The sequence below is a fragment of the Oncorhynchus clarkii genome, chromosome 20 (genome assembly GCF_045791955.1).
Source record: "Oncorhynchus clarkii lewisi isolate Uvic-CL-2024 chromosome 20, UVic_Ocla_1.0, whole genome shotgun sequence".
In the NCBI taxonomy this organism is placed as follows: Eukaryota; Metazoa; Chordata; class Actinopteri; order Salmoniformes; family Salmonidae; genus Oncorhynchus; species Oncorhynchus clarkii.
Window position 1 is genome coordinate 43,093,541 of NC_092166.1, and position 11,525 is coordinate 43,105,065.

At 48.7% G+C, this 11,525-nt stretch overlaps 1 protein-coding gene across 5 annotated transcripts; it reads right to left on the bottom strand.

The window, feature by feature from the left end:
- Positions 1–353: 353 nt before the first annotated feature.
- LOC139376384 (uncharacterized) lies at positions 354–8,441 on the bottom strand. 5 transcript variants are annotated; one of them, XM_071118915.1, is made up of 9 exons: positions 3,320–4,318; positions 2,201–2,659; positions 2,027–2,117; positions 1,760–1,928; positions 1,564–1,670; positions 1,390–1,473; positions 1,265–1,281; positions 605–771; positions 354–459 (listed from the first exon to the last, which is right to left on the bottom strand). In XM_071118915.1, exons 2-5 carry the CDS (start codon positions 2,253–2,255, stop codon positions 1,614–1,616), a joined length of 372 nt encoding a protein of 123 aa, XP_070975016.1. In that variant the 5' UTR covers positions 2,256–2,659; positions 3,320–4,318; the 3' UTR covers positions 354–459; positions 605–771; positions 1,265–1,281; positions 1,390–1,473; positions 1,564–1,613. The 5 variants fall into 5 exon arrangements, with proteins under 5 accessions (XP_070975016.1, XP_070975018.1, XP_070975017.1 ...); XM_071118917.1 differs by lacking the exons at positions 354–459; positions 605–771 and having other exon boundaries at positions 1,141–1,473; XM_071118916.1 differs by lacking the exons at positions 354–459; positions 605–771; positions 1,265–1,281 and having other exon boundaries at positions 1,411–1,670; positions 3,320–4,320.
- Positions 8,442–11,525: the final 3,084 nt, after the last annotated feature.

The following is an 11,525-nucleotide window of genomic DNA, read 5'->3' on the forward strand; positions in this document are numbered from 1 at the left end:
GGCAGCGATGCCGAGCGTCCAGCTGACTGACAAGGTCCCGTGACCACCACGCGACCTTCTTCTTACACCGGCCGCATTCCAGGTACTCAGTGGCCATGAGATACCAGCGGTCGATGTCCAAGACCCTCCGGATGGTCTTGTAGAGCCCAGCCTTGCACAGTGTGCCTCTGCACCCAGACTGGGGACATGTCAGCTTGTATGCCCATATACGTACGGGCATCCAAAGGAACAGCTGACATGCGAAGAAGGGGTCGGGGGATGCGGGGGCTGATTGTAGATCGGCCGTGGTTGGGGAGGGTTGGTCAGTGACCAGGTCGACCTCCCAAAGCTGGTCACCAGGGTGACCAGGTCAGTGGTGAGTGTCGACCTCCCAAAGCTGTTCCTGGTGAACAGCGTGCGGCCGATCCACCGCTGCTGCTCCTTGGTGAGAGATGAACGCCAACTCTCTGGAAGCAGCAGCTGAGTGAGAGGAGAGAGTGATGGGGGAGAAGGGATGGTAATGTTTCAGAGAAACGGACAGGGAGAGAGTATGCAGGAGACAAGACAACTGTGTCCAATGTTTAATATCTTAACAATGTGGAGTAATTACAGTTGATGAATTTACCTCAGCACTTTCTGAGGCGGGCCTTGGAGGCAGGAAGGACTGCCGGGGCAAATCCTCCTCTTCGCTCCGCCCTAGTAGGGCAGGAGCAGGGGCCGGGTCAGGAACCGGGGCGCGGTCATTTGGAGGCAGTGGCCGAGGGAGCGATGGGTGGAGCTGTAGGGATACGGCTTTTGCAGTGACACAGAAATAAATAGGTTAAATGAATGAATAAATGCTTCCATGAATGAACAGAGAAAGTTAATAGCACAATTCCAACATGCCCAGATGAATATCAATCAGTGATAGGATGTAACAAAATAATTAAATGAGTGTTGGTCAAGTTTGAGTGTAAAACTTACATGAAATTAGTGATTAAAATGGAAAATAGAAAGTCATGATTACGTGACATACAGGATGACAGCTACATGCAGGATGACAGCCACAACATGCAGGATGACAGCCACAACATACAGGATGACAGCCACAACATACAGGATGATAGCCACAACATACAGGATGACAGCCACAACATACAGGATGACAGCCACAACATACAGGATGACAGCCACAACATACAGGATGACAGCCACAACATACAGGATGACAGCTACAGTGGCAAGGTAAGATATTTTATAGTGCATACATGCAGTGACTCTCCTCTAAAACCCAGATGACTCTTACCAATACATTTCCTTGGGCTGATGATAGGGAAAAATATTTAAAACACTTTAATACATGTCAGCAAAAACTTGAACTGAATAATTATCAAATGTCCTATGTCAATTAATAGTGATGTAAAAACATACATGTGTCTATGTGAGCAGCTGCTTTGACCAGCTCTGCGTCTGATATATCTGTTGGTGGCAGTGCTGGTCGAGGGAAAGACACCCCTATATCACGTGGAGAGAGAAAGGATTGTGAGCTACACAGCTTATCGAAACATTTTTATTTTTATCTTACATGTGAAACTAGACACTCACCTTGAACTGCAGGCTGAGAAGCAATGAGTTTCTTCATCTTCGCCTGCAGTTCACCTGGGGCGAGAGAGCGCCTTGAAAGGAACGCAGAGATCGCAGGACCAAGAGGCCTTTGAAAACAAAACAGCAAATATGTCACCATTTCCAACTGTGTGGAACAAGTAGAATTATATTTTCCTTTAAGATATGTAACACTTACGTAAGCCGCACTGTTGGGCCGGGTGTTACTGGCGGGGATGGTGCTGGCTGCGGCGGGCCCGGCCACAGCAGCTACCCCCTCCTGGTCTCTGCGCTGAATGTAATCAATCAAGGCGGCCATCGCACTCCCAGGATAACGGGGTGTCTGCGTCCTCATGCTCCTGACATATCTGTGTGAGACACAGCAGAGGGAACATTTCAGATGTAAAATGGTGCATAAAAAACACTGACATGAACATAGAAAACACAAAAGACGCTCGCCCCTTACTTTATCCTGTCTGCACCCGTAGCCTCATACAGGTCCTGCAGCGTGTCCCACTTGTACTTCCCAATGCCGACAAGGGCCTTGCCCTCCTGGCCTGAAATCAGCACGTGAACCAATTAACTGTCAGAGCAAAAGAGTTACATCTTACATACAATGAGAAGAATTAAACAAACTCACCTGGCTGGGAGGACAGGACTTTAGCTTCCTCGTGTGCCCGGTTGAACCTGACCATCGCAGCGAAGGCCGGATAGGCGCGCGAGTCAAGGCGTCCTTGTTGGCCATCAGGGGATGCTGGGAAACACTGCGCGCTCGCTCCCTCTCCTTCTGATGCACCGTTACCAGGTGCATCATGTAGCCCACGTCGTTCTCCATCATCCACTTGAAGGTCTGACCCCGGTACTTGCCGAACTGAACCGTGCACCGGCTCAGGACGACCATCTCTGCACCGGGGTCACCTCCCTCGGAGACGACACGGGCTCGAGCCTCTGCTTCCACTTCCTCCCACTTCTTAGCCCTCACAGGAGGGCCCTGGGCACCAGAAGCAGGGGGGCCGTCAGCGGCCACTTTAACTGCCTGCATGGTGGCCTTGAGGACCAACTCCTGTGACGGCGTGAACCGGAAACTAGGATTTTCCATCTTAGGAGGCAAGAAAAATACTATTATCATGACTGAGGAGTGCAGTGACAAGTAACAGCATAACAGTATTAGATACATATAAAGGAACTTACGTTTGCTTGATAAGGAGGAGGACAGCAGTGAGGGGGGGGGGGGGGGGGGGGGGGGGGGTATAGGACGATATCAGTGGTGTGGAGGGGGGTGCCGGGTTAGGTTGATTATTAGCTCATATGCAGTTAAATTCAGTTTAGTTAAAATCATAGAAAGCCACGTTTGCCCCAATGACAATCATGTTGTCACATATCATACAATGCATCCAACTACATACACTTCAAACGCATGCCATCAAAAAACGAAGAAAAATAGACAATTAAACAGTATACAATTCCAAGTTTGAGTTGATATAGATGTTAGCTAAGGTTTTATAGGGTTGTCAGCAGTCAAATAAACTTTTGCGTTTTTGTAAACCTTGTTTACAGTAGCTAGCGATCTACAGATGTTGTTAAATGACACAGTTCGGGTAGCTCCTGTAGTCAAACAATTCGGTTGGCTAGAGGTGTTAATGTCATATTTCATCACATTTATAGTCCTTAATGTGGATTTATTTGCAAATTAAGCGAAATTACCACCTGAGTGCGGCTGGGGCCGACAGATAAAACATAAACAAGCAAAATGGAGTACCGTGATTGATGGACAGTCCAGCATGCATCAGCTATGTAGCCACGTGATCAGTGTCCAGGGGGCAGCGGTGTGCGGGGCAGAGAAGCTAGACTGGCGAGTAGGTAAAGGCCGGCGAGAAGGTAAAGGCCGCTAGCAGTGGCTAACAATGATTAAATAGCTTGTAGCTAGTTAGCTTCTGGAGGTTCTTGAATGTGTTCTAAAAATTAAAAATAATAGCGATTCCGTATCACATTGGGTGAGGCAGGTTACCGGAAGGTATAATCAAATTAAAAATCGAAAAGAGATTGAAAGTAAATATTTGGTCCGTTGAGTCAGACGGTTAGCAGGCCTGTGCTAACAAGCTAACAGTTAGTAGGCCGGGGCTTAACAAGGTAGCAGTTAGCGGACCGGGGCTAAACAAGCTAGCAGTTAGCAGGCCGAATTAGCAAGCAAGGAGATAGCAAGGGCTAGAAAGTTAGCCTTTGGGGGACGTCGCGATGGGGTGAGTCTGTTTATGCCTCTTCATGCGGTGACATCGATAGACCTGTCGTGGGTCCGGATATTGTAGCCCAGGAGTATGCTTCGGTGGTAGCACATGGGCTCTGGCCGGGCTAGCTTCAAAGCTAAATGGATGGAAACGCTAGCCAGGAGTAATCATCCGGGGTTGCAGTTAGCTAGTTGTGAAGACCCATCTGAAAATGTTCCGTTTGCGGTGGGAATCCGGTGGTAATCCGGGGATAAAAAAAATAAATAATAATAGGTCCGTTATGCTCTGGTTAGAGTCGCGTTGTTCGAACTGGCGAGAGCTTTCCGCGCTGAAGACCGCTAGCGATGGTTTGCTGGTAGTTAGTTAGCTGCTGGTAGTCGCTTCCAACAAAACTAATGACCTGCAGTGGATCAAACCATTGTGAGGCAAAGGGCGGGGGTCGCAATCTTTTGAAACTTAAAAACGCGCTATTAAGTGTCTATAATCAGCATAAGTGCTTTCATTGCGTTCATTCATATTATTGAAATTACATAGATATGTTTACAGTGATATATTGGGGGTGGGAATCATATTTTTCCCAGGATAGGGGGGTCGTGTCCCCCCTGGGATTTCTGCCTATGCACGTGATATCTCCTCACTCACGTGGTTGATTAAAGGACGTGGTTGATTGAAGAACTGATTTGTGTTTTACTGGCAATTACCATATAAATTCAAAGATGAAGAAGGAGGGATGACTAGAAACGTTTCAGTTGACCGGTTTATGTGTGGATTAATTGTCGGAGTAGAGGAATTTGTGTAATTCAGGTAAAAAAATAACGCAATGTTTATATCACAGGACAAATTAGCTAGCGGGTTAACTCGCTAAATTGCCATACATGTTTCAAGCTTTTCGGCCTGTCTCCAATTTAATGCCATTGGTCACATATTTTGTTTTGATATTTTAACCTGCTTGTCTTTATCGCGTCTGCAAGCACGCAGCTGGTATGTTTATAATGAACTTTATCTGTCGAAAATGGAAATGTGAAGTTTGAGGTCTTGTGGTGGCTTACTACTTTGTCCCGCTTACCATCGCGTTTTTGTCCATTTGGGATCCTGTGTATGCGGTAGATTTTTGCCGTGTTTTCGTCCACTTGGGGAATGGGAGATACGGGTCTGGAAACTTTTTTTTTTTTTTTTTTTTTTTTTAGTTGTTTCCAGTGATTTGTGTCCTCCGAAGTTGGTGTAACTGCTCCAGTGTTTGGGCTAGAGGTTAGGGATTAGGTTTAGGGTTAGGGGGGTCAGGGTTCTAGGTTTGAATTGGTTGATCCACTTCCATCTCTGACACGTGGAAAGGGGGTGCACTCCACCTACCTAGGTCTCTTATCCACTGTCTCTTATCCTAGGTCTCTTATCCACTTTTCGCCGCCCACTGGTCCACCCAGAACACGACTGTAATCCTGATATATTGAGGTAAGTGATGGGGTGATCCTGGAAATGAGTCACTAGTTCTGTGTGTAAATGGGCACGTTTGATATTGTATAGAATGTTGTTTGTCTATTTTCTATTGTATACTGGGTTTCCCCAATGTAGTGTTTTTTGTCAAATGTGCAAGTGATTATACACATATGACATTTGGAGTGTAGAGTGAAATGGAGTCTAAATCTGGAGTGGAGGTCTTGCTGTATGAGTTTGAAATGCATTTTCTTGGTCTGAAGTGGGCCGTTTGGGTGGTTGGGGGTACTGTATTTAGCTTGGATGAGGATGTCTTTGAGGCTCTTATTCCTCCTAAATGCTGAGATTATTCTATACGGCTCGAGGGGTGTGTATGCCTGTTGGGTGATGGAAAAATTGTGTTTGAACACCTGATGTAACGGTCTGATCCTATGTGAGAATGTAGTAACTAGGGGGATGAGGATTGTCTGCTGCTCAGAAGGGGAATGAGAGGAGGAAAGAAGATAGTGGTTCCGAGAGGGGTCAATTTCAAAATCTGTTCTAGGAGGGTTAGGGTTATGATTAGGATTAGGATTAGGGGTAGGGTTAGCGGTGGGGTTTTGGTTAGGGTTAGCGTTAGGGGTTGGATTATGGACAGGAGCAGGATACAAACCCAAATTAGGGTACGGGTTAAGGTTAGGGTTGTGGTCAGGGTTGAAATCAGGGGAAGGGGAGGATTTGGAAATGTCTCTGGAACCTCTATAATGGAGGTTGGGGTCCAAAAGAGTGATTGACAGACTTGTGTTATGTGAGTGTGTAGGTTGAATGGGAGAGAGGGCCCCCAAGGTGCTGTTTTTTATGGTTCTGAGATATTGTTTAGAGTAACCTCTCTGTCTGAGTGCCTGAAATAATGTTTGAATTGCTTTTCCCAGGTGCAAGGCGCTCTCTCGCCCCAGGTGAACTGCAGGCGAAGATGAAGAAACTCATTGCTTCTCAGCCTGCAGTTCAAGGTGAGTGTCTAGTTTCACATGTAAGATAAAAATAAAAATGTTTCGATAAGCTGTGTAGCTCACAATCCTTTCTCTCTCCACGTGATATAGGGGTGTCTTTCCCTCGACCAGCACTGCCACCAACAGATATATCAGACGCAGAGCTGGTCAAAGCAGCTGCTGACATAGACACATGTATGTTTTTACATCACTATTAATTGACATAGGACATTTGATAATTATTCAGTTCAAGTTTTTGCTGACATGTATTAAAGTGTTTTAAATATTTTTCCCTATCATCAGCCCAAGGAAATGTATTGGTAAGAGTCATCTGGGTTTTAGAGGAGAGTCACTGCATGTATGCACTATAAAATATCTTACCTTGCCACTGTAGCTGTCATCCTGTATGTTGTGGCTGTCATCCTGTATGTTGTGGCTGTCATCCTGTATGTTGTGGCTGTCATCCTGTATGTTGTGGCTGTCATCCTGTATGTTGTGGCTATCATCCTGTATGTTGTGGCTGTCATCCTGCATGTTGTGGCTGTCATCCTGCATGTTGTGGCTGTCATCCTGCATGTAGCTGTCATCCTGTATGTCACGTAATCATGACTTTCTATTTTCCATTTTAATCACTAATTTCATGTAAGTTTTACACTCAAACTTGACCAACACTCATTTAATTATTTTGTTACATCCTATCACTGATTGATATTCATCTGGGCATGTTGGAATTGTGCTATTAACTTTCTCTGTTCATTCATGGAAGCATTTATTCATTCATTTAACCTATTTATTTATGTGTCACTGCAAAAGCCGTATCCCTACAGCTCCACCCATCGCTCCCTCGGCCACTGCCTCCAAATGACCGCGCCCCGGTTCCTGACCCGGCCCCTGCTCCTGCCCTACTAGGGCGGAGCGAAGAGGAGGATTTGCCCCGGCAGTCCTTCCTGCCTCCAAGGCCCGCCTCAGAAAGTGCTGAGGTAAATTCATCAACTGTAATTACTCCACATTGTTAAGATATTAAACATTGGACACAGTTGTCTTGTCTCCTGCATACTCTCTCCCTGTCCGTTTCTCTGAAACATTACCATCCCTTCTCCCCCATCACTCTCTCCTCTCACTCAGCTGCTGCTTCCAGAGAGTTGGCGTTCATCTCTCACCAAGGAGCAGCAGCGGTGGATCGGCCGCACGCTGTTCACCAGGAACAGCTTTGGGAGGTCGACACTCACCACTGACCTGGTCACCCTGGTGACCAGCTTTGGGAGGTCGACCTGGTCACTGACCAACCCTCCCCAACCACGGCCGATCTACAATCAGCCCCCGCATCCCCCGACCCCTTCTTCGCATGTCAGCTGTTCCTTTGGATGCCCGTACGTATATGGGCATACAAGCTGACATGTCCCCAGTCTGGGTGCAGAGGCACACTGTGCAAGGCTGGGCTCTACAAGACCATCCGGAGGGTCTTGGACATCGACCGCTGGTATCTCATGGCCACTGAGTACCTGGAATGCGGCCGGTGTAAGAAGAAGGTCGCGTGGTGGTCACGGGACCTTGTCAGTCAGCTGGACGCTCGGCATCGCTGCCAGTTTCCAGCAATATTGACATACAAGTAAGTTCACAAGGTTTTGTTAGTTAGTAATGAAGTTAAATGAATGCATGTCATTCATATGCTTTCTCTCACACTCACTCTCACTCACTCTCTTGGCTGTCCTGTGACCTGCGGGTTGTGAGGATGCTGAGGTCGCGCACTTTGGGGAACAGTGCGTCACAGACCTACAGCAAGCTGTGTGAAAGTCACAGCGAGTCCTTGATGCGTAGTTGTATACGGTACCTCGGGGAGTGCAAGCAGTTTCTGGCATTGGGCGGCAGTTCACTGATCCACCGGAGATGCCCTCACCCGTCTGGCTTCTGACAGTCTACAGCCATGACGTGCTATCGCGGCTGGACGAGGTGAAGGCCAGGGTCACCTCCGTCTTTGGGTCCATCTTAAAGATGGACTCTACCAAGAAGGTGAGTTTTCACTTAAAAATGTGAAGATGAGTCATGTCTGATTTTTATTTTTATCTCTATATTTAAATAATGTCTTTACCTTTCTGTCTTTGTGTGTTTGTCTCCAGGTGACTAAAAAGCTTGCGGGTACCGCTGCAGACACAGCCGCCTGGGTTACCAACGTCGGTAACGAGCATGGGCAGGTCCTCGTCAGTGTCCTCACTGCCGGTGAGGGCGAGGGCCTGCTCCCCATGGCGGCTGGTCTCATGGAACGGTACCGGCTCGCCGGGGTGGCGCCCCCCCCAGCTCATGTACGTGGACCGAGACTGCTGCTCCAGCTTTGGCGGATCAAAGACAGCTGCCATGTACAATGACTGGGACCAGAGTGTGGTTCGGCTGGACATCTGGCACCTGATGCGGCGGTTTGCGTCAGGTGTCACCACTGAGAGCCACCAGCTCTACGGTCCCTTCATGCGGCAGCTGTCAGCCTGCATCTTTGAGTGGGATGCAGGCGATGTCTGCCGACTGCTGGAGGCCAAGAGGTCTGAGCTGGAGGGGAAGCACGGGATGGTCGGCCTCACCGAGGCAGAGGTTTCGAGGAAGATCGGCAGGAAGGAGATTGCTGTCGGCGTCATACGCGTGGAGCTGCGGTGACCGAATTCCTTCTCCTCGAGACCTTCAACAGCGAGAAGGGGGTCGACACCCTGGGCATCCCGTTGCTGGACTCCATCCGCATCCAGGCGATCTGGAAAGAGCAGAGGCGCCACCTCCACTGCATACAGGACCCACCCGGTGTACAGCTGTACACCGAGACCGGCAAAATCACCAAGGGCGGCGTGATGTTGCTGGTTTATCACTGCGCACGGGGTTCCACATCCTTGGAGTCATTCCATCTCCACCTCAACCGGTTCATCCCAGGTAATTGTCATTGTGGAGCTTAAAGTAATGCTTAATGTTTAATGTTAACAGCAACAGCAACAGCTCTCCCACCCTAATCGTGCATTGTTCTCTCAGGTACCAGGGCAAATGCAATGCATTTCCAGGCATTCCTTTTGGATGGACTGATGAGGTGGAACAAGGACCGTGCGCAGGCAGCAGTGGAGGGGAAGAACAGGAAGCCCCTGCTCTCCTACAGTGGCCACCTGCAGCACATCCTTAACCTTAGCAGCGAAAGGGTGCTTGGCAAGGAACAGGTTAAGGACTACACCAAGCCTAGTGAGTACACAGGTAAGTCAAGTAAGAGAATGAACATTTACATCAGTTGCATTAATTACATCCCATTAACACTTCTCTACTCTGCTTTTTATTTTTTTTATTTCATAGGGGAACTCCTCGGAGTGGAGTACCTGTACTGGCAGAGTGCTGCAGGATGTCAGCGGGGACCCTGACCTTCCGGAAGAGGCAGCCGCTGTCGAGCAGCTCGACGAGGAGGACGAGGGCTTTCAGGAGGAGGATGTAGACCAGACAGTCCACATCCCTCATGTCCCTCCCCTCGTATGAGCGCCCCGTCCTCCAGCTCGGCGGCACCTCTGTCAGGGGAACCCGCTGACGCACCCAGGTCTGGGCCATCCAGTCCCACCGCCCCTGAAGACGGAAGCTCTCCTGAGGCCCCTGGTCGACACAGTTCTCCTCACCCTGACCACTCCTCTGATTCAGAGGTAATTAATTATACTTGACCTTTTGTGTCGGTAAAAAAAATACATGCTATTGCAACAATTCAGAGACTGGCGGATTAATACTTTTCTGTGGTTGATCATTGTTTATTGCAAGCATCCTTAACCTTAGCAGCGAAAGGGTGCTTGGCAAGGAACAGGTTAAGGACTACACCAAGCCTAGCGAGTACACAGGTAAGTCAAGTAAGAGAATGAACATTTACATCAGTTGCATTAATTACATCCCATTAACACTTCTCTGCTTTTTATTTTTTTTATTTCATAGGGGAACTCCTCGGAGTGGAGTACCTGTACTCGCAGACTGGCAGAGTGCTGCAGGATGTCAGCGGGGACCCTGACCTTCCGGAAGAGGCAGCCGCTGTCGAGCAGCTCGACGAGGAGGACGAGGGCTTTCAGGAGGAGGATGTAGACCAGAAGTCCACATCCCTCATGTCCCTCGTATGAGCGCCCCGTCCTCCAGCTCGGCGGCACCTCTGTCAGGGGAACCCGCTGACGCACCCAGGTCTGGGCCATCCAGTCCCACCGCCCCTGAAGACGGAAGCTCTCCTGAGGCCCCTGGTCGACACAGTTCTCCTCACCCTGACCACTCCTCTGATTCAGAGGTAATTATACTTGACCTTTTGTGTTGGTAAAAAAAAGACATGCTATTGCAACAATTCAGAGACTGGCGGATTAATACTTTTCTGTGGTTGATCATTGTTTATTGCAAGCATCCTTAACCTTAGCAGCGAAAGGGTGCTTGGCAAGGAACAGGTTAAGGACTACACCAAGCCTAGCGAGTACACAGGTAAGTCAAGTAAGAGAATGAACATTTACATCAGTTGCATTAATTACATCCCATTAACACTTCTCTGCTTTTTATTTTTTTTATTTCATAGGGGAACTCCTCGGAGTGGAGTACCTGTACTCGCAGACTGGCAGAGTGCTGCAGGATGTCAGCGGGGACCCTGACCTTCCGGAAGAGGCAGCCGCTGTCGAGCAGCTCGACGAGGAGGACGAGGGCTTTCAGGAGGAGGATGTAGACCAGACAGTCCACATCCCTCATGTCCCTCCCCTCGTATGAGCGCCCCGTCCTCCAGCTCGGCGGCACCTCTGTCAGGGGAACCCGCTGACGCACCCAGGTCTGGGCCATCCAGTCCCACCGCCCCTGAAGACGGAAGCTCTCCTGAGGCCCCTGGTCGACACAGTTCTCCTCACCCTGACCACTCCTCTGATTCAGAGGTAATTATACTTGACCTTTTGTGTTGGTAAAAAAAAGACATGCTATTGCAACAATTCAGAGACTGGCGGATTAATACTTTTCTGTGGTTGATCATTGTTTATTGCAAGCATCCTTAACCTTAGCAGCGAAAGGGTGCTTGGCAAGGAACAGGTTAAGGACTACACCAAGCCTAGTGAGTACACAGGTAAGTCAAGTAAGAGAATGAACATTTACATCAGTTGCATTAATTACATCCCATTAACACTTCTCTGCTTTTTATTTTTTTTATTTCATAGGGGAACTCCTCGGAGTGGAGTACCTGTACTCGCAGACTGGCAGAGTGCTGCAGGATGTCAGCGGGGACCCTGACCTTCCGGAAGAGGCAGCCGCTGTCGAGCAGCTCGACGAGGAGGACGAGGGCTTTCAGGAGGAGGATGTAGTCCAGAAGTCCACATCCCTCATGTCCCTCGTATGAGCG

Coding starts and splice junctions, on each gene's coding strand:
- LOC139376384 (XM_071118913.1), bottom strand. CDS start 6,760: ATGCAGGATGACAGCCACAACATGCAGGATGACAGCCACAACATGCAG. Junction 2,660..6,565: donor ATGACAGCTACAGTGGCAAG/GTAAGATATTTT, acceptor TTGCCTCCTAAG/ATGGAAAATCCTAGTTTCCG. Junction 2,118..2,200: donor AGTCCTGTCCTCCCAGCCAG/GTGAGTTTGTTT, acceptor TGCTGATTTCAG/GCCAGGAGGGCAAGGCCCTT.